Here is a 23,043-nt window from a genome sequence, read left to right on the forward strand (position 1 = left end):
TTCAAGGTTCTTATGGAAAAGGACAAGGATGGGCCAGAGATCAGAGTTCTAAACTGGGGGAAGGCTGAATTTAATAAGATCAGATATGACTTGGCCAGAGTGGACTGGGAGCAGCTACTTTTAGGTAAATCTGCGCCAGAGCAGTGGGACTCATTCAAGAAGGAAAAAGGGAGAGTACAGGGCCAACATATTCCAGTAAAGGTAAAGGGTGGGACCAACAAATCCAGGGAACCCTGGATGTCGAGGGATATACAGGATTGGATAAAGAGAAAAAGGGGGGCTTATGGCAGATACCAAGGGCTCAAAACAGTGACAGCCCTAGAGGAGTATAGAATGTGTAGGGGGGAACGTAAAAAGGAAATTAGGAGAGCAAAAAGGGGGCATGGAAAAACATTAGTAGGTAAAATAAAGGAAAACCCAAAGTTATTTTACAAGTACATTAAGAGTAAGAGGATAACTAGGGAAAGAGTAGGGCCCATTAAGGACCATAATGGTAATTTGTGTGTGGAGCCGGAAGATGTAGATAAGGTTCTAAATGAATACTTTGTGTCAGTGCTCACAAGTGAGAGGGACCACGTGGGTATGGAAATCAGGCAGAAGGACTGTGATATAATTGAAGAAATTAGCATAAAAAGGGAGGAGGTTCCAAGTGGTCTGGCAGGCTTAAAAGTAGATAAATCTCCAGGCCTGGATGAAATGTATCCCAGGCTGTTGAGTGAGGTAAGGGAGGAGATAGCAGGGGCGCTGGCAATAATTTTCAGTACCTCTCTGACCACAGGAGAGGTGCCAGAGGACTGGAGGACAGTCAATGTGGTACCGTTATTCAAGAAGGGATAAACCAGGGAACTTCAGGCTGGTCAGTCTAACCTCAGTGGTGGGGAAACTATTGGAAACAATTCTGAGGGCAGAATTAATCTACACTTGGAGAGGCAGGGATTAATCAAGGACAGTCAGCATGGTTTTATTAAGGGGAGGTCATGTCTGACCAATTTGATTGAATTTTTCGAAGAGGTGACCAGGTGTGTAGATGAGGGCAATGCATTTGACATAGTCTACTTGGACTTCAGCAAGGCTCTTGATAATGTCCCGTATGGGAGACTGATGACGAAGGTAAGAGCCCATGGGACCCATGGCAAATTGGATCCAGAATTGGCTGAGTGGCAGGAAGCAGAAGGTGATGGTCGAGTTTTTGTGACTAGATGCCTGTGTTCAGTGGGGTTCCACAGGGATCAGTGTTGGGACTTTTTGCTGTTTGTGGTATTTATAAACGATTTGAACTTGAATGTAGGAGGGTTGATCAGTAAGTTCGCGGATGACACAAAAATTGATGGGGTGGTAAACAGTGAGGAGGATAGCCTTAGATTGCAGGAGGATATAGACGGGCTGGTCATATGGGCTGATCAGTGGCAAATGGAATTTAATCTGGATAATTGTGAGGTGATGCACTTGGGCAGGACAAACAAGGCACAGGAATACACGATGAATGGTAGGACTTCGGGAAATACCGAGGATAGCAGGTCAGGTAGATAAGGTGGTTAAGAAGGCATATGGGATACTTGCCTTTATGAGCCGAAGCATAGAATATAAGAGCAGGGAGGTTATGCTGGAACTGTATAAAACGCTGGTCAAGCCACAGCTAGAGTATTGCGTGCAGTTCTGGAATCCGCATTATAGGAAGGATATGATTGCATTAGAGAGAGAGTGCAGAGGAGATTTACCAGGATGTTGCCTGGGCTGGAGCATTTTAGTTATGAGGAGAGATTGGATAGACTGGGGTTATTTTCCTTGGAGCAGAGGAAATTGAGGGGGGACATGATTGAGGTGTATAAAATTATGAGGGGCATAGATAGGGTAGACAGGAAGGAACTTTTCTCCTTGGTGGAGGGATCAATAACCAGGGGACATAGATTTAAGGTAAGGGTAGGAGGTTTAGAGGGGTGTGAGGAAGAATTTTTTCACCCAGAGAGTGGTGGGAATCTTGAACTCACTGCCTGAGAGGGTGGTAGAAGCAGAAATCCTCATAACATTTAAGAAGTATTTGGATGTGCACTTGCGATCCCATGGCATACAAAGCTATGGGCCTACTGCTGGAAAATGGGATTAGAATAATTAGGAATTTTTTTGACCGGTGCAGACTTGATGGACCGAAGAGCCTTTTTCTGTGCTGTAGAGCTGTATGACTCATGGCCTGTGATTGACCAAAATGGAGAATGTTCATTTGGGAAGGCACTGAACACATCGGGAGCAACGGGGGTAGCTCGTCCTTCTTTGCATCTTTTTCAGAGCTTCGATATCCCTATTGTGTGAGATGATAGAAACTGCACACAGTATTTTAGCTGGGGCCTAACCAGGATCTTGAACAAAACAAAAATGGTGTGCTTTGTTTTATAGGGAGTTGTCCTGCCATTTAAAATTGTATTTGCTTTAACTATAGCTTCATAGCATTGGCCATGACCTTTCAAGAATGATGCACTGAGATATCCAGAGATCTCTCTTTCGCTACCGGCTTCAAATTTTGTTACCTGAAGGGTAGAAGCACATAGTAAGTCACTTATCTTCATGAATAATACTATGTGTTTCTAAATTAAGCATCCTTTGTCAAATATAGGCCATTCTTCCAATACATTTTGCAGTAGTGGAGCATCCTGTACAGCCTTAACACTCACACAAACCTTCGATCGTGCAAACTTGCAGATCGTTCCCCAGCAGCTACATCTAAATCATTAATGAGAATAGTGAATAACAAAGATCCTGGCACCAACCCTAGCAGGATACTATTGGTAATCTGCCTCCAAACAGATCCAAATTCATTGACTGCAGCTTTCTGTGTCTAGACATTCAGCCAATTCTCAAACCACTGCAGCAGATCACCTCTAATTGCACAGGAGGCAGAGAAGCCTCTGGCGAGGTGCTTTATCAAAAGCTTTTTTTTGAACTTCAGGTATGTCCACCAGGTTACGTTGATCCATTAACCTGGTGACATCTTCAAAAACTCATCAAATTCATAATCTTTTTCAGAAGCTGTGTTGACTGTCCCTGATGAGGGATATATATTGGGGTCGTATAGGGCATGTCTAAAGATTCCTCTTGAGCATCTTACTTATTGCTGAAATCTAGCTCATAGACGTATAGTTGCCCATTTTCTGCCTAATCACCCTTTTTAAAATATTTTAGTGAAATAAAAAGTCTGTGGTATTTGTAGAATGTACAATATGGTTGAAGTGTATCTTTTATGTATCTCAAATATTGTACGGTTTTTAAGCTGATGTGCTCCTTTTCCTTGCCTGGAGGTGGGAGTGGTGCAAATTTGAAAATAGGCTTTTTATCCAGGAACATAGTCTGAAAAGAAGACCGTTTAGTTGAAGCATACAGGGCCAGTGCTTTTATCTGCGGTCTTAGAACAAAGAATGGCTTACATTAAAGGAGAGTGGGACGTAAGTAAGCTGATTTAATAAATCTCATTAAAGTTTATTATTTTGCTGACTCTAATACTGGGAGGTGACTTATGCTGTCAGAATGTATCCTCCCAATATTGTGTAACAGTATCTAAAACTCCAGCAGCCTGTCTCATATCCAACATCAATTGAATCAGATCAACAATATGCAGCTGAGTAGCAAAGCCATAATAGGACTGGGTGTACAGCCAGATGTACTTCCAGGCAGTCCTAGAGCTGTACAGTTCCATTTGAAAGCTAAAGGTGTGATATTTAGCTAGCTCTGAAGAATAGTTGTCTACCAGCATTAAATTTACATTCGGGGGAGGGTATGAGCAAAATAAAATGTAAAAATAATGATTCCATGGCAGCTGAATAGGACTAATCCTTTCAATAAAGTATTTGTGAAAGCAGTTTTGTACTGACTGCATCAAGATTTGCCACATTTGTGTATGGGTTTTGTGATGCAATCAGTGGTTTCAAAACTTTTTTGGGCTCTGACCCTACCTGGAAAGGAAACTGACCCTTCAGGTTTTTAGGAAAACTAAAACGGAAATGGAAACTTCATGTTTCAGGAGAAACTGCAACTTGTTGAAAGCATGTAAAAGACACAGACCTCTCTGAGCTCAGTTGGCCAAGTGGTGCAGCACGGGCAGGTTGATGAAACTCTTTCGAGTTATCAACAGTCACAGATTGCAACTCTTTCGAGTACAATCACAGTTCTTGGTTTTTCCAGGAGTGGGATATGAACCCACAACCCTCTGATTCAAAGGCAAGGGTGCTATGAACTGAGCCAAGATGGAGGCTGAATCCAGGAACTGGGAATAGGCAAATTCACAGTTGCTGCAACTGTTTCTTTTACTTGAAGGTAACTTTGGAGCGTTGCCATCAAAACCATCGTAAGCAGAGTTGAGGAGGTTCTGCAGACTTGTGCCTTTTTTGTGAAGACAGTGTTCGTGGAACTCTGGTTGCTTGTGTGCTGCTGTCAGCTGAGGATCAGGCTCAGTCCTGGAAGAAAACCTGAAATTCTTCATGAGGAAGACCGAGTTTTGAAGCACTTTGGGGCTGAGGTGCATGGAATGGACTATCTGAGAAATTATAAGATACATCTTTGTCTCAGTTACTTACAGTGTAATTTATAGTTTCTACTGAATACAATTTGCCTGTTATTTCCTGTTTAGTGTTGATGTTGGTCTGATTGTTATAGTAAAAGTTTTAAAAAGTGAAATCTTGTCCATCGGTTTTTTTTCTGTTGGGGTCATTTAGGATATTCACATTATTTGTCTCCACGGGGATCGTAACAGTTAGGTCACATTCTTTGGGGACTGATCTTGTACCAAATGGTGTAACAATTTGGAGAGAGAGCTTTCAAATTCAAAGTTGGCTTTCAAATTCAATTGATGTAGTTTTTATTAATTGCAGATCACTACAGTAAATCACAGCATGTAAATACAATACTGTATAGCCATGGTGATTATTTGCACAGCTTCAGAAAGCTTCCCTCACATAAAGTATTGATTAGAAGAATATCCCTCCCTAATGCTGAACAAATATACCTTAACCTTGAGTAACAATTAAGTGATAAGTATTTCAATCAGTTTTTGTAAATATACATTCTAATCAGATTAATGCATGCTCAACTGTGATAAACAACACAACCAGTTTGGCGGTTTCTTGTGTTTGATATTCTAGCAAGTATGTTGCTGTTGGAATCTTGCATGCTGCAAATTATGTTTAGGCAGTGATTTGTGAAAGCTGTAACAAAGCAAACCACTATAAAAACAAGATGGTGCCTCCCAACAGCACTAGAGCTGAAATAGGATAACAGTAATGGACCATGGGTCTCCTAATCTAGAGAATTGAGGATAACACTCATCACCTTTTTCCTTCAGATGAATTTTCCTCTGTTCTATTCCCTAGAAATTTAGTTTAAGGTTCTATCAGAAGTAATGATATTGAAGAGCAGTGACTTTCAGTTGGATTTTCTTACTGAAGCTTCTATTCACAGTAATGACTAGTTGTACTTTTTATTCTCTTTACATTAGAAGCTTAAACTAAAGCAAAGTCAATCTTATTTTAAAGTTGGACCTGTGTTTGAAGTTTGGGGAGGGTGAGGTCAAAGTTGAAACAAATCTGTGGGAACACTGTTGCAGTGAGCAAATGGCTCATCTGTGGACCCGGCTCCCTAGGGAGCATAGAGGGTTGACTCATTCAATTGGACATAAGGTTTATTTCAGAATATAATATTTTGGATACAGTGTAGGAGTGATTTGAGGCATGACATATGGTAAGTGTAACATGCATGGAGAGGAACAAGTGACTTGGGACATGGTGGTTCTCAAAGCCCTTCACCACTGGGGATTGTCCTTGACTCATGTCTGTGTCTGTTGCACACTGATGGAGATTGATTGCCATGATTAGTCAACAACTCTTATCATTTCATGCAACTGCCAGCATGGTGGAAGGCAAACCAGATCTTTTATCTTCTTGTAATTTCTGTTTCTTACGCTCTTATTGATGTTCCAGGATATTTTCACGTTTCACCATTTTGAACTTGCAGTGTTTCATTTTAAAACTGGCCATTTCACAGCAACATTTGACACAAGTAAATGTCCTATCACATAGCCTCCAATCTGAGTTTTATCTAAAGAACATCAACCCATGTGTATCCTATCTCCTTTGAGATAAAGATGAATATTCAGTTAACCTTTATAATTATTTTTCACACCTTTACTGAGGTCTAGGGTGCCCATCCTTGCTGGCCACTTACAGATACTGTGCTACAGATAATGCTATCATTATGTTTCCTAAATAAAATAGTAAAGGTTTTGCTGTATCTGCAGTGCACTATTATTGTACACTTGTCTAGTTAGAAAGTGTGATCAGTTACTGAAGTAAAATACTGAATACCTTGATAATTTGTTATGGCATCAGATTCCCCCTTCGCCCACCAAAGATGGTCAAGTGTTTGAATCCTAGCTTTGACTGTTCTTCAGGATTGACTTCTTTCTCCATGGATATTCTGTTAAATATTGACTATTCCAGTGCTCTCCTGGCCACCTCCCACATGCTTCTATTTGTAAATTTGAGGTCATCCAAAACTCTGCCCGTGTCCTTCCTCTCGTATCCCATCACCCCTATGCTTACTGACTTACACTGGCTCCCAGTTAAGCAGTGTTTTGATTTTGAAATTATCATCCTTGTGTTTTACGTCCTTCCATGGCCTTGCCCCTCCCTATCTCTAACATCCTGTGGTCCCACAACCAAGCTCGTCTAATTCAGACCTCTTGCGCACCGATGGTTTTAATTTTGTCACCATAGGTGGCTGTGCTTTCAGCTGCCAAGGCTGTAAATTCTGGAATTGCCTCTCTAAAGCACTCTGCCTCTTTCTCCTCCTTTAAGATGCTCATTAAGACCTACCTCTTTGACAAACCTTTTGGCCATCTGGCCTAATACCTTGTATAACTAGTTGTCAAATTTTGTTTAGTAAAACTCTTGTGCAGTGCCTTGGGATGTTCTGTTACATTAAACATGCAAAGATATACACAACTACTACTTGTATTTATAACTGCCAATAATACAAGACAAGGTCTTTGGCACTCACCAGTTGGGTGGCTTGAAAGGTTTGATGATTTTCTCACCGGGCTCGGATATTTTGGTGAAACTTTTCTTTAAAGTTGTGGAGAGAATCTTTGACTAAGCCTAGAACTTTAGCTAGTTAGAAGAAAATTACAGGCTTATTGCTCACTGATAATGATGCTATTAGGAGAAGGTTAATTGCAGATGCCCCTGCGTGCATTGACTTTGAGGAGCTAATGAACAAGGATTATGAGCTTGGACACACCATCTGGTTTGTTCTTCAGCCCGTACTGTTTTGCATTTATGTGCTTGCCTATCTGCGTTCGTCTAGTTCTTGCCTCTTAAGCATTCCCAATTTTAATTGTTCCACCATTAACTACAGCTGCTTGGGTCCTAAGCCCTGGAATTTCCTCCATGAACCTCTCCCCCCTCTCTTCTGTCTCTTTTTTTAAGACATCCCTTAAAACCCATCTTTTTGACCATGATTTTTACCATCTGTCCTGAATATCTCCTTGTGGTTTGGTGTCAATGTTGCTTTATAATGCTCTGTGAAGTGCCTCGGAATGTTTGTTGAAGGCACTGTATAAAAATGTTATTGTTGGGAAATCTAAATTGAAGCAGCAAAAAACTGATGAGTGATTGTTACTCTTGAATTATCACTATCATACTACATTGGAATGAAACTAGAGAAACTGTTTATTGGTCTGTAGCCCAAGTGAAGATTCTTCTTTGCGACCAGCACCCATAGGGAAATGCAATGGAGACCCTCCGCAGCTCCCTTCATTGCCTCAAAAACTTTTAGTTACGTTCTTCAGCATTTCTCCTCCCCTGTTCAGTTGATGGTGGATATTCTGTGGCATTGCCCATGGTAAATGAGTAGATGCCCAGTCTGTTAACTACATTTTCTTAGTGTTGCTTTCTGTGTTCTGAGAGGCTGAGTAAGTTGGGCCTGTATTCTCTAGAGTTTAGAAGAATGAGAGGCGATCTCATTGAAACATACAAAATTCTGAAGGGGCTTGATAGTAATGATACTGAGGCTGTTTCCACTGGTTGGGGAATCTAAAACAAGGGGGCACAGTCTCGGAGTAAGAGGTTAATTATTAATGGCTGAGTTGAGGAGAAATTGCTTAATTCAAAGGGTTGAGAATTTTAGGAATTCTCTACCCCAGAGGGTTGTGGATGCTCCATCGTTGAATACATTCAAGGTTGGGGTAGGCAGATTTTTGGTGTCTTGGAATTAAGGGATATGGAGAGCAGGTGGGAAAGTGGAGTTGCATCCTGTGATCACCCCTGATTTTATTGAACGGTAGAGCAGACTCGATGGGCCAAATGGTCTATTCCTCCTATTTCTTGTGTTCCTTGCTTCTATCTTCTTGCTCTTCTATTTTTTTTTCCACTTTTTCTTTGGCCTCCCCTTTCCCCTCTTTTCCCTCTCTCTTTGATCATTTTGATCATTCTCTTTTTGTCTTTGTTTTACTTTGTAACCCCTACTCCATTTTCTCCTCTTTTGTTAACTTCTGTTATTATGTCCAGCTTTGAAGGGAGAAGAAATGCTGAAGAATGTAACTAAAAGTTTTTGAGGCAATGAAGAGCTGCGGAGGGTCTCCATTGCATTTCCCTATGGGTGCTAGTCGCAAAGAAGAACCCTCACTTGGGCTACAGACCAGTAGGTTCTGTGTGCCTTTGAGACCTCAGATAGGGGCTAACGGGCGGGGGTGTATGATGTCAGGCACAGACTGTATTTTTTGGTGATGGATGTGGAAAGAAAGTCACACTCTCACACTCATTCGGCCACACGCTCGCTCGCTGAGAAGAATTCCCCAAAATAGTGGCCATGGAATCTTTGAATTCCCCCTGACGGTGTAGAAAGTCACCGTCTTTTCCCCAAGTTCTTCTAAAGTTTTCTTTTTCAAAGAGCTAGTGACTTTTTTTAAAGCCATTTTGGATTCTGCTTCTACTATTTTTTTCTGATAGTTGCATGTATTATGAACCTCTGCATCAAAACATCTCGTAACCTTAGTGTTGGTCCCTTATCTTAAATTCCTACTCCTTAGTCACTAGTGCAAATAGTTTTTGCTAATTTTTGTTACTTCAAAATTGAGGTTTTAATAGTTTTCTTGGACCTCCTTTCAAACTTGTTTTCTCTAATGAAAGTTTTCCAGAATATAAAATGAAATGTATTGCGTATCAACTCTTGAAAATAGTATTGTCAAGTATAAACAGCACCAGAGGATGATCAAGTTGTACAGCGCACCATCTGGTGATGTGACAGGGAGCTGTTACAGACCAGTGGAAATATTAACGATTGAAGTCCCAATAGAGCACCCCTAGTAAGATAACCAGTAAGTGTTGATTTTTTAACATTGGTATTCCTATCGGAAATGCTTACATTGCAGGTTTGAATGAAGCTGCCAAACTATGCAGGATTTATTATATAGATGTGCTTGTATCTGCTCCAATGTTTACAGGCCTGTGTCTCAACTTGATCAGAAGGGAAAGACTTTCAAAATGTGTGTCAGAAGGAACTATATCGCTCATTTAGTCTTTAGGAAGGTTCATTATGCACAAGGCCTTGGAGAATAACTTGAAGAATGTCAGAAATATACAAGTTAAAATGGTGTGTCTAAGTGAACTCTTTTTCAACTGCAGTAAATACTAACTTTGATAACTACTGTGTTTTGATTCAGAATGGAAATGGTCATACAGGAAACCTCAGTCTCAAAGTAACTGTGAACTAATCAGAACAAGCTTTGTGTGTGTTGGACCATTTGCAGGACAAACTCGTACATTTCTCTTTCCCTTGGTAATGAATTGTTATGCTTATCAAAGGAGGTAAAGAGGATTTGACGGTATAAGGGTAAAAATAATCCTGAAAAGACAGAGGAAGCATATACTTAGCTGTTTTTCGGTTGATTAATTGCTGTGCTAATGCTGCCCAATCCATGGGTGTGGACCAGCAACCAACTGCCTTGAAATGAACCTAACACAGAAGGTAAAATACTGCAGACGCTAGAAGCCTGAAATATTAAGGGAAAATGCTGGAAATGCTCAGCAGGCCAGGCAGCATCGAAGTAAATGTGCAGGTGGCCTAGAAGGCTGTTTTTTTTTTGGACAGAAAATCTCGAGAGTTCACTTCAGGGTTGCCACTGGCTTGAACCTGACCTATGCCTTGGGAAGCAATGACTCCAGCACAAGTTTCATGTGTTATGAAAGCAGCTTTTGTCTGGTGCCTTCCCCAGTTGTCACAGTTATGCTGCTGGTGAACAAGACAGTCTTTCAGAATAATAACGGTAATAATTGTTTTTATTTCTGTTTGGTGCTACATGAGTATTGCAAGCTTCTGATGCCTGGAATTTAAAAATGGCTCTTTGTTGCTGCCAACTTTAGCAGATCTGGCAAGCTTACTTTGATGTTGCTTCTGTCTGTGGGAGATCCATACACTTGGAGCCAGCAGTACCAGCATGGCACTTGGGTAGTGTAAAAGTATCTTTAGTCTGAGCTGACTAGATGCTTTAAGCACCTAACTACCGTTTATACAACTTATTGTTCACTTCCTGCCCCTCTCTCTCTCTCTCTCTCTCCCCCCCAAGCCCATGGAAACTTTGCAGAATTTTTGAAGATACATAATGCAGATAATTTTGCGATATGATTTTGCATTTTGTAATTTATATTCCCATTCACAATATGAACAAGGGAGCAAAGCAGTAGCATTAACTGCTAGGTTAAACATTAATATGTTATTTGCAATATTAATCTGTCTGGAGGAAAAAATGTGTTGCAGTTTTTTTTGCTATTCAGCTGGTTTTTCTTCTAATGAGCCCAAATGCTGACTCAATCTGTGCAGCTCAAATCTTAGAATGACTCATATACAGCATTGGTTCTGACAGTGGTGAAACAAACAGCATCTTGGGTCAGATGCGATGGAAATCCCCCAAAAATTCTCATTTGAAATCTGCATTTTGCCTTATATTAAACAGTGCAGGTTATTTTCTGAATTTCCAACGCTTAATCTACTGTAGCAAGCACTTTAGTTATTGTGCTTTTTCTTGCCACTCACTAACTTGCACGTTGTAATGAAAAGCATGCCGTTTTGTTTTAATGGTGAGTGTAACTCGGTCAAGATGGCAAAATATTCATCAACAGTACCATTGGCACAAAATATTTAATGCAGGAATGTGGAATAAATTTGCAGTTAAAGGAGGAGTATCTTGGAGAGCACACACTCTTGAAAGTAACCCCTGCCCCCAAACTGTTCATGGGGAAAAGAGTTATAAAAGTATTTATTACCTTTTTAAAAAGAATGTTCTATTTCCTGCCCTATTGAGTGCCCATTATTTTGGGTCTCCTTCCCCAAAGGATCAGTCCAGTGATACAGGAGGAGAAAAACTGCCAGCAATTGACTTCATTTGATTTTTTGGGGATTCAGAATTTCAGAGCAGCTTGGGAGGCAACTAACCCTGAGGAAATGCCTGAGAGGCAGCACCACACAGCTTACCCAGCCAGTTGCACATGTTTCCTTCAAGATTGGATGCTGGTGTTTACCTCTTGGGCTGATTTTAAAGTAGCATTAAAATTAATTCACTTCAAAGCTTCTGGAGTGACCCTGTCAATGGTGGGCATTTGCTTAGGAAATTTGACGCTCTCCCATTTTCTTGAAACAAGGTCTTTTTTACATTATCATTGAAGAAGGAGCCCTGTCTCCTATATGCCCCCCTGCCCCAACAACCAACCAGACTTTCCTTTCCCTTTAATGATAATGCCCTTCCAATGAATGTAGACCATAGGAATTTAAAGCTTTAAGGCTTGCTGATATCTTTATTTTCAGTGTTAACTCTGAACTTCTATGTTAGAGCCTGGATTGTTGTCCAGTAACATTGTTGACACTGGCAAACAACAGAAAGACAGGATGCCCCACCCTTGGCTGTGATTTAAAGTGCAGTCATTGCAGGATCTGCTCTCTCAAAGCCATCCTGTTTGGAAAATGTTTACATGAGAATATACAGTACTTGTACCTTCACCAAAAAGAAAATGTTTATGGAATTTAATGTATGCGTTTGCTAAAGTTTGTATTATTTTAAGTTGGGCTATCACAGGAAGAAAGGAACCCTAATCTGCCTTATCATCTGCAGTTCCTGGAATTGTCACTGTTACAGTATTAATTGAAGCAACCCCTGGAAATTATTTTGGACTTGTCCAGGTTGTGTAGCCTTGAAGTAGAGGTGTTTTTTTTCTGAGGCTCAGTTTTAATCATGAGCATTATAGCTCCAAGCACTCAAGAAAAAAAAACACAGCTCCTTGTCAATTCATATTACACAATGCACAAGCCTGAAAACCTTGCAACTTCAGAAAAAAGTACTTCTACTACACGGCCCGTTTCATGGGGTAAGCTGCTGAAGAGAGCTGCTTTACTCCTAGTCCTTCCTTGTGTCAGGGAGGTGTTGCACTGAATGTTGGTTACTCCAGTTCTAGTGCAGAATGAAAGCGAGCTCATTAAATTTCAAATGAACCTAATTTGCACACTACACAAATTACCCAGACAATAAACCCAACGGCTGTTTGTTTTTCTCAATCTACACCATGGTTGCATTTAGTTTTGCTAACTTTGTCAATCAGGCAAGTGAGAAGCCTCGGTGCCACATTGCAGGTTTTTTAGTAAAGGTGGTGAGTTCCCGAAGTGTCTGTCATTGTGTCCATTTTGGAAAGAGTTCATCAATTCTCGGCCAGGCTGTGTGGGTGGAGTACTTTATTAAGGCAGTAGTTCCACTGGAAGGTGTGGAAGGAAAATCTGACAATGTCCCAAGTCATCCTGCCACAAATCCAGTAAGCAAGGGTGTGGTCTTTCATTTCAATTCCTCACGTAACCACTTGATTATGTAGTGCTGTTTGCCGGTCACAGTATTGATGGAGGAAATCTATGTTGGATATTACTTCAAATAGCACTGTGCTGGGCCTATATCGTTTATCCTGAAATAGACTGGGCTTTTTGCATCCCCTTTGTTCAAATTGGCTTGTACCTAAATACAAATGGCCATCTCCTGCTAATCTTAAATCTGGATGAGGGCGGAGGAGGATGTACTAAAAATTCTGCACATTTTGTTGATTTTAATTGGAAAAGAGAAGATTCATTGGAACCAGTACATTATTGTAAATTGGCCACCCGCTCTCTCCCCCCACCCCCAAACAACTAAGCACCACGTGTTTTAATGGACTGCAAATAAGTGTATTGCTTCAGCAGCATACACCCCGAGTAATGAAAACCCAGGCCACTGTTAGCCATCTTTTTCTTCACAGCTTTTCACAGAAAAGCATGTGTTTACAAAGCAAGAGTGGGAGCATCCATACTGTAGAAACACCTTGGACTGCAGCGGTCCAAGAAGGCCGCTTACTACCAACTTCTCGAGGGCAATTCGGAATGGGCAATAAATGCTGGCCTAGCCAGCGACACCCACACCCCATGAATGAGTTTTTTTTTTAAAAAGCCTTGGATATGTTGGAAAAAATGCACGGCTGGAGTAAGGGACTTTTTCATTGGCATTCTTTGCCACCTTTGCTGGAGTTCTATTGGAATTGGTGTCAAACCTAAGTGATTGGACTGGTTCTTTCAGTGAGTATCACTGCACCCCTCCGCAATCTAGTTGGGTTGTGAGACTCTATAATGCTGCAATTTTAGCTTTTTTGCAAAAACAGAAACATTAAACGAACCCTCAATGTTTTTGCTATCAACTTAAAAAAAGCATACCGCTTTTATATGTTGTAAAGTTTATTAGGTGAAGAAAGTTTTCATGGTAATGAGGGGGAGCTTCTATCATAAGTAGGTTTAGCTGGGCAGCTAACATTGGTCATTGCCACACTGTTCTCTAATTACAGCATTTAAATATTAACAAAGATGGTATTAGCAAACACAGGTTGCTTCTTCAAATTAGTCAGAAAGCGGAGGTTGTATCAGCAGTAGTATTTGTTAAACAAACTGTTGCACAACAGATTGGTTATCACCTGAGAAAATGGATTTATTTGAGGCAGATATCTTTTGTCAGTTCTGAAAAGGTGGGGCAGGTGATCCTCTTTATAGGAAGCTAAAATACAAACCTGCTGGAAACACTTGGTTGACATGTGCACTCAGTTGACGTGCAGATAGAACAATGCAGGTGTCAACCCTTCGTCAGAGCTAGATATTGAAAATGAACAGCATTTAAAAGGATAGAAGAAAAATGAGAGAAAACAGCCGCAAGCACTTCCCTGTACACATGAAAGGAGAAACAGGCTTGTTAAGTTCTTAGATAGAAAACAAAAGACAGAAATGATAACAGCATGAGGCACAAAATACTAGCTCCGTGGAGCAGGCTATAGCAGCCTAGGGATCTAAGAGAAGGAAAAAAAGTAGGTAACAAGCGTGTGGACTGTCCTGCCAGAAGTCATCCAAAACCAAGCATCAACATGTCCCCCTCTTATGTTCCCAGCACTCCTCCCACAACCCCCTCCACTTCAGCCATTGAAGTAACTGAGAGAATTACAGATGAAGGCTAAGGCCCCAACAGTCTTATTACCAAAAAAAACTAAATGGAGTGAATCGACCAGCAACAGATACTTTTTTTTAAAAAGTAAAAGCTAGACATGTGAAAAACCCAGCTTGTGTTTTCTGTTCTTGTCTTCCCCTGTCATCCAAACCCTGGAGCAACTTCACCCAAGTCCATTCCTACCTCAGCTCATCTGCTAAAACCATCAATCAGGACTTCTAGGGCCGAATCTTCCGGTCGGCGTGCAGTGGTGGACCCGACAAACCGACGTGTAAAATGACACGCAATGATATCGTGCGTCATTTCAATATTTCGTTTAGCAGGCGCGTGCCAAACTGTCAACAGCCTATTAAGGCCATTAAAAAAGTAATTACATTTGTTAAGAATGCTGCCTGTCCAACCTTAAGGTTGATGGGCAGGCAAAGAACCCAAGCAGCCTTCGCATTTTTCAGGAAACTTCATCCACAGGCTGGATGAGGTTCCCTGAAGCATTTATAAAAAAATAAATAAATATTACTAACTTCACAAACATGTCCCAGCTCATGTGACACTGCCACATGAGGAGACATGTTTAAATAAATTTTTACTTCATTTCTTAAAAAGTATTGTAATCCATACAATCTCACTGAGGCAGCTCTGTGCCTCAGGAAGATCGCTGCGCTCTTTCATGCACATGTGCGAAAGAGCGCAGGCTCCGACTCTCCCTCCTCCACCCCCCCCCCCCACCCCCCACCCGCACAGGTATCGCTGAGCGCTACTGGCCGTGTGTTACGCTGGACGGGCCTTAATTAGCCCGCGTGCATAAAATGGCAGCGCGCAGCTGTTCGCGGGAAGCAATCTGTTCTGCTCCCGCCCAGCCCACCTGCCGTAGGAAAAATTCTCCCCCTAGACTTATCCCCAGGCTTGATTGTTCCAGTGCACCCCTGGCTGGCCTCCCATGTTCTGTCTTCTGTCAACTTAACATCATCCAAAACTCTGCCCTTGCCCTAAGTCATACCAAGCTCTATGCACCCATCACCTTGTAGTCATGTTGATGCTTGGTTTTGGATGACTTCTGGCAGGACAGTCCACATCCTTGTTACCTACTTTTTTTTCCTTCTCTTAGATCCCTAGGCTGCTATAGCCTGCTCCATGGAGCTAGTATTTTGTGCCTCACTCATCAACATCTCTCAAATTTGTCATTATTTGTGCCTCATGCTGTTATCATTTCTGTCTTTTGTTTTCTATCTAAGAATTTAACAAGCCTGTTTCTCCTTTCATGTGTACAGGGAAGTGCTTGTGGCTGTTTTCTCTCATTTTTCTTCTATTCCTTTTAAATGCTGTTCATTTTCAATATCTAGCTCTGAGGAAGGGTTGACACCTGCATTGTTTTATCTGCACGTCAACTGAGTGCACATGCCAACCAAGCGTTTCCAGCAGGTTTGTATTTTAGCTTCCTATTAAGAGGGTCACCTCTTGACTACAACCCAGTGGTTCCTGGTTAAGCAACACTTCAATTTCAAAATTCAAAATTCCCTGTCATAAATATTTAACCATAACATTTAAACTGGAATGTTAATATCGCTATACCAAGCCCCCCCCCCCCCCCCCCCCTTCACCTTATGTTAAAAGCAATATATTAATATAGCTTATGGAGTTAAACTGGTAAGATCATGTAAAGAACTGAGGAAATAGAGGGTAATCATGACGTTACAAATGATGGCATACCTATATGTTTTTTATACTGTGTTGAGTTAAGTAGCATCCAGAAAGAGTCTTGCCTTTAAAAGTGGGGATAAAATAAGTAGCAGGGGACACAGTAGATTTCCTTTGCAAGATTTCTGTATCACAATATTAGATATTGTATGGCTATTCTTGGGGTTTATTTTTTGGCTTCTCACCATTGAAGAATAGAAAACCAGGTGGACCATGCTTGTCCACATGGCTCCTAAAGATACCTATAAAAATATATTCTCTTATTATCAATGCACAGAAGTTTCATACTGAATAACAAAGATTAAAATTGGAGAATAGTTATCTTGAGTCACATTTCGGTCCTAAATGTGCACATTTTCTTTGGTTTGGATCTTCATTTTGAGAATATAGAAAGGGAATTGGCTGCGTGAATTTGAGTAGGCCATTGCAAAAGTTTTTTTTTAAGTTAGCTAATCTGGGGTTTAAGCCAGGAGTTGCAACATTGGAGCATTGCACTCCCAGTTGGAACTAACATTTTGGATCTGAACTTTTCCTGATTGCCAGTTTTGGTGGAATTGTCTAGACCATTTCCTGGCAGAATTACCCATTGCGCATGGTAATAGGGAGTGTGCCAGTGAGAATTATCTGGCTACCTGGAGATTAATTCGAGAAGAAAAGATATTAGGGAGGCAGTGGAGAATTTAATATTTGAAACTGCCATCACCGTTCCTAACGTGCAATATTTTCCCTAGTTCTTTGTGGCTTTTGATCTCACTAGATGCAATGTGGAACAGGCCATGAATCCTTATTTTAATGGCCTTGGACCAGCAATGTAAAAGCAGATTTTTCCACTCCTGGCTGTAGATTAACCAAATATTGAGTGCAATTAAAAAAATTAAAAGATTTTTAAAAATAACTTATTTAAGTAAGAACTTTCACCTTGATCCAAGTGTGATCTTACTGTAAAAACAATATACTGTGTTTATTACTTTATTGCCAATGTACCTTTTTGAAGAGTAGATGCCAAAACCCTTCACAATACTGGATGTAAGAGAAGAATCATTTCTGTACTTGTGGAGACACAAATAAACCTTTATGCATTTGCAGAGATGTTTGCATTTATGAGCATGCCAAAGTTGACTCCAGATAAAACTTGTTAATATTTAACCAGTGGATGATGCTGAAGCACTAAAATATAACTTGGCTTAAATCATGTTGCATTTTTTTTGATGCTTTCTTTAATATAAGTGACAGCAGTGACCAACTCTTGGAATATAGGTCCTGCAGTCAGCGTTTTTGACTCTTAACTGCCTTCTGAAATGGTCTAACAAGCCACTCAGTTGCATTCGAGAAGGTGGCTCACTACGACCTTCTCAAGAGCAAGTAGGGCTGGGCAACACAGCGACGCCTACATCCCATGAATGAATTTTAAAAAGTCATGTAATCATTTACTACCCTATTACCTAATTCAAATGCACATTTTTCCCTAATAATAAAGATATTTCATGCATGCCTTAGCCAAACCAACGGAAGAAAGTAAGTTTATGGATAGAAAAATAATGTACAGTTTTGGAATTGAGAACAAGGAAGTTGGTGGTGGTAATTGTAGTAGCATTGGCTTTTTCTTACTAGAGCTGATAAGGTCAAGAGTGACCTGATGCAGGCCTTCCAAGGCTGTGAAAGTTTATACGGCAAATACCACATTGAGATGGACATAAATTTAAAACAATCTTTTAAAAAATGGGCAATGGCTGTAATGCAAAATTGTCTGCTAAGAGTTATCTCTGAAGCAGAGTTCATAATTTCTTTAAATATGAGTTAGAATGTCTCTTGAGAAGGAGGAATATTTAAGGGGCAAAGGAAATAAGCAGGAGAATGAGAATTGACCACGTGGTTTGTAGAGAAAAACAGCAGCATAGACTTAATAAAATGTTGCAGCACAGAGAGAGACCACAGTCCATGAATAGATTAGCAGTATCTTCAAATTTACATTCTCACTCGCTCTTCCCTAGAAACCACAACTTTGCCAACTTGCATATGTCACCATTTCCATATTTAGCCCGATGGATGTTTCTCTTGTAATTCTGATTCTTGAATTTTAATGCATGTATGTACGATTGATTTTTTTGCCATAGTGTTTTGTGAAATTCTTACATTGTATTTTACTTAAATATTATGGTCGTATTACTGTCATAAATATTTAACTATAACATTTAAACAAAGACTAGTACTGAATATTCTTTAGTAACACTTTATCAATTGGACTGTAGCATCAGCTCACTTGCATTTCAGCTGTAAATTATATTTGCTTTGCACTTAGAGCTGACGCAGATTGACACCCCATGGTTGGTTTGTAAGACCTGTATTATTATTTACTATTACCTATGTTTGATTTATTTTTTCCCCTGTAGCACTTTAAGGAACATATTGACATATATATTGACTTTGATTAGCATAACATAAAAATTTTATTAAAATCTGGTGGTTCTTTCACTTCTCTCTTCGGTTTTCAGTTTCTAATAAGTCTGGCTGCCTCCTTTTATAAGTCGATGCCTGCAGACGCTAAGCCACGTGTGCTGCTGGTAAACTCTCAAATTGAGCTTGTCGGATGCAAGAACCCTCAGCTGCCCCTGAACCCCCTCTCTATCATCACACTCTTGTGTGCTACTCCCAAGCTGAGAGGATGGGAAGGGTAACCTTTACTAATCTCATTAAGAGGGCTCAGGATTAGCCTGGATAACTGTCTCTAGCTGCTTTCTCAAAACCTGGTGGTTGGCCCTGATGAAGGAATTTAGCTGCTGGGCACAGGTTGTGTACACTATGTGCAGCCACTACACACAACTTGTTTAAAGATCAGCCGCATGAGGTAAAATTATTGAATTTTGAAGACTGATAATATAAATATACATGGACTATAAAAATGTCTGCTGTTGCTGCCCAAAGCTATTGAAATGAACACAATTGCCTCCTCCTGCACTGTTCTACATTATTCAGATTTTGGCTATTGGATTTGGTTTGGTACAAATAAAAATTTTAAATAAGCCACTAAAGTTATGGATGGACATTGCTGGAGCACATGCCCCTGAAATATGTTAGCAATTCTGTTATGATAGAGCACTATTATTTATTGCTTAATCAGGAAATTGGATTATTAATTTGTACATTATGCTTTTAAAGTCCTATTGAATAGTATTTTGACTGGTGTATTGTCTAGAAATCAGTTTAATTCTGTTGTGCTTCATTGTCACCGCACTGAGTGTGTCATATTACTGTCACAACAGTTGTATAAAACTTATCTGTGGGGGTGCGGTGGGGGAGGTCGGTTAACTCATTTGGCTAATTAGCTAGAGTGTAATGCAGAATGATGCCAATGGTGCAGGTTCAATCCCCATACTAGCTCTGGTAGTTCATGGAGGGCTGCCTCCTCACCTGCAGAGTAGTGCCCCTCAAGCTATGTATAAACAATTGTGTCACTCCCTAATGGAGAGAGATGCCTATGGCCTTTTGTGGACTATAGCTAATTAGCTTCTCTTATAGGGATCATCTCAGTTATGTTTGTAAGAATACCTTTCAGCTAGCAGTCAGAACATAGCATTTTAAAACTAAATTGCAATTTGTGTTTATTTTCAAATCAGACGTGCTACAGTTGTTATGAGTAATTCAACATCCTGCAATTGTCTTGATCAAAATTTCATATTTAGATGCACTCATTCTTAGTTAGCATTCACAGGGTTAAATCATGAAGGAAGTAGAATATAGCTGCTGCCTGTTTGACAGAATCTGCGCTGTTTACTTTCCCCACCCCCATTCCGTCATTACCTTCTGTGGTTCCCTTTCACTGCTCGGCGTCTGTAGATGTAAGTGTTCGCAGATGTTAGTGAAACATTGACTGAATTACTGTATGTCCATTTTCTTCCAGATAAGGGAGCTGAAGGTTGTGAGTGCCTTTTCTTTATTTTAGATGGAAAATAAAACTAATCCTGAATGAATAAAGGGAATGGAGTTAATAGAAGTGCAGCCTGTAGAGATGAGTTTCCGATCAGTTTGAAGCCAGGCGTACAGTACCTCTATATAGCAGTAGGCTGGTCTCATTGGGTTGAGGCATTTTCAATATAGAGAGCATAGTGTCATCTGGCACACTCAGCCATTTATGAGATACATCAGACTATTGGACTGCTGCCCAGAATATTGCCGCAATACTTGTTGCGATTGGCTGTTCCCTTCATCAAGCATAGTTTCACGAGGAAAGCCAACTCCTTTTTTTTAATCTGCAATAGCATGGCTGACTGCAGTATGCTGCCTTGTTAGTACTGCTTCCGTTCTCATCTCGAGTACATTGAAAGTGATCAACAGCTTCGTACAATATAGCAGGGCTGGTTCAAGTAGAGTGAAAGTTACTGTGCTAAAACGTTAATTTTGCTTTTTTTTTGTTTTTATCAACAGGCCAGTGATAAAAAGTGCCTTTTCGGAAGTCTGTGTTACTTGGAGCTGCTTTTAGGTCAATCTGCTCTTTTGAGACTTGTTTGTTGCCAATTAGACAAATGTCTGACCTAACGTGCAACTGAAAACAGAAAACGTCTCTGCTGCATCTGTAGCTGCTGCCTCATCTTAAACTGGCCGTAACATCAAAAAAATTGGAACAACAATCTGCTGCGAGAGAAACTAAACCAACATACAGAGAGCTGAGTGTGCCGAATGCAGTAAAATCAATAACTGGAAGTGACTTGAATGCGATTAGTATTCAATCAACGGGTGTGATTGCATCGAAATAACTTTTTATTAAAAGCAACAAAGAGCTGTGTCAGCAGAAGTACATTATAAAACAGACCAGACGTGCCACCAACAAGAAGGGGTTAAAACCCCACAACTCCCAACTGGTAACCGATCGCTTGTTGACTAGTTGTCTGTTTTAATGTTGACTAGCAGGCCGCAAAATAATTCTCCAGCAGCATTTTATGAAGTAATTTTCTGCTTTTATGACCATTAAGAGGCATTTTTATATTTTAAGAAAGGAGAGCTATATTTTTGATTTTAATTCTGTTGACTGCTGCATTCTTTCCCCAAGAATCCTGATATTAAGCTGTTCTGAACCACGTTTCACTTTGACGATTTATTATGGCTGTAAACGTTACTCCAGTACGTGATACAAAATGGCTGACATTAGAAGTGTGCAGACAGTTTCAGAGAGGGACATGTTCACGTTCAGACCAGGAATGCAAGTTTGCACATCCACCAAAAAGCTGCCAGGTTGAAAATGGGCGAGTTATTGCATGCTTTGATTCCCTTAAGGTAAGGAATTTTAATGTCAAGCTTTTCAATAGTGTCGTTTCTAATTTTGTGGCTCAAAATCCATTGATCCGTTTTTGTAAACTTTGGCGATTGTAACAGGTTTTAACTGTATTGAGAATTTTATTCTTTGTTGAAGTAAGCACTTACTAGTAGGAATACTTTAATGTCTTTCGGGGCCACAATGAGAAGGTTCAGATGATTTTTTCATATTTATCTGATAGCGCCTTTGAAAATAAAGGTTTTACCTAGCACTCATTACTATTATTTTAAAACCCTCCTGTGTATTCTATTTCTATTAGTTAATCTTCAAGAATCCAGACACTTTTATTCCTCTCTGAGAAAATGTGTACTAAAAATATTGTTCATCAGAGTCCCATTTAGACTTTTTTATTTAGCAGAATATCCTCTTTTCTTTACTTCCTTTCAGTCTTTTCACTGTCCTCCTTATCTTCCGTATCCACCTAGACCAAAATCCCTCTGTCCCACTGCCCCTCTCCCCTGATTTCTCTGTCCTGTTATGCTTGCTCAGTCTTGACCTTTTCTTAAAGTTGACTCGGCCCCTCAGCTTCGTTGCCACTCATGGCTCCTCTGCACTCAAGGCCTCAGTCACATTTGAGGCTAGCTTTGACCAACTATTTTGTCACCCTTGCCACCTAGGTTCTCCCCCCTAATCCCAATGCCCTCGCCATGTGCTAGTGAGAAATTCCTTCAAGATTTCTCTTAACTCCCAACTCTCTCCACCTACCATGATCCCTCAACTATTGTAGGCTTATTAAACTATTTATTCTTCTCTAACTCTTTGACACCTTTTTTCCATCAAAACAACCATTCTCTATTCACGTTTACATGCATATATGTGCAAGCACACACACCCATCACTCATTAAAACAGGACAGCACAAGTTTGTGCTTCTGGTGAATAACTAACTCATCAACCTCTAGATCTGGTGTGCCATACAATAGTCTCCACTGCTGAAGTTACTATTCGAAGCTGGTCCAGAGAGCAAAGGCTTCTCCTCTCCACAGCTAACCGCTTCCTCAAACTATTTCTGCCTTCTCCATCTTTGCTTCCATTACCCAAGATAATGTAGTACTTTTTAATCTCAAGATTAAAACCATCCAAGTAGCTTGCCTTGTCTGCTTCCTGTCCCCTTCCATCTCAGCCTCCCAGGTTTTCCAGCCCTTCGTCACTGAACCGTTTTCCCCCATCACCCCCATTGTCCTCTTCAAACTCACTCTCCCATAGGATCCACCACTGTCAGAAGTTGGCTCACCACCACCTTCTCAAGGGCAGTTAGGGATGGGCAATGCTGACCTAGCCAGTGACACCCACATCCTGTGAAAGAATAAAAAGCACTTGCTCCTTGTGTTTCCATTCTAATTTACTACCAATCCTGGCTTCGCCTGCTAGCTGATACTGCTAGCACTGCCTTTCCCCTTCAATACTGCTTTTACACAAAAAGTTCACCTTTAACCCACTCTTCCTCTTCAAATTACCAGAATATATCATTGTTTCACCATCCCGTGTCAGACTTTGTAATACTGACCATGCCG

The 23,043-nt window shown here is 40.5% G+C and overlaps 1 protein-coding gene and 1 long non-coding RNA gene across 15 annotated transcripts in view; one reads left to right on the plus strand and one right to left on the minus strand.

Moving 5' to 3' along the window:
• Nucleotides 1–20,345, minus strand: part of LOC144683027 (uncharacterized) — a 74,976-nt gene extending 54,631 nt beyond the window's left edge. Inside the window, exons 1-2 of one of the 2 annotated variants that reach the window (XR_013577159.1) lie at nt 20,267–20,337; nt 20,021–20,181 (exon numbers count right to left, since the gene is read on the minus strand). This is a non-coding gene — a long non-coding RNA (uncharacterized LOC144683027). Of the gene's footprint in view, nt 1–20,020 lie in introns of both variants that reach the window. The other variant, XR_013577158.1, reaches the window with a different exon arrangement.
• Nucleotides 1–23,043, plus strand: part of mbnl2 (muscleblind-like splicing regulator 2) — a 109,610-nt gene that overhangs the window by 10,226 nt on the left and 76,341 nt on the right. For 8 of the 13 annotated variants that reach the window (XR_013577157.1, XM_078546019.1, XM_078546017.1 and 5 more), the window contains exon 2: nt 20,645–21,490. Coding sequence is in view for 12 of the 13 variants with exons in the window: in XM_078546019.1 (XP_078402145.1) it covers nt 21,317–21,490 (174 nt within the window). In the remaining variant the exon portion in view is untranslated. Of the gene's footprint in view, nt 1–19,968; nt 20,059–20,120; nt 20,139–20,461; nt 20,505–20,644; nt 21,491–23,043 lie in introns of those variants that run through there. The other 5 variants (XM_078546014.1, XM_078546016.1, XM_078546011.1 and 2 more) reach the window with 5 other exon arrangements.

The sequence above is a fragment of the Cetorhinus maximus genome, chromosome 7 (assembly GCF_964194155.1).
Source record: "Cetorhinus maximus chromosome 7, sCetMax3.hap1.1, whole genome shotgun sequence".
Taxonomy (NCBI): Eukaryota; Metazoa; Chordata; class Chondrichthyes; order Lamniformes; family Cetorhinidae; genus Cetorhinus; species Cetorhinus maximus.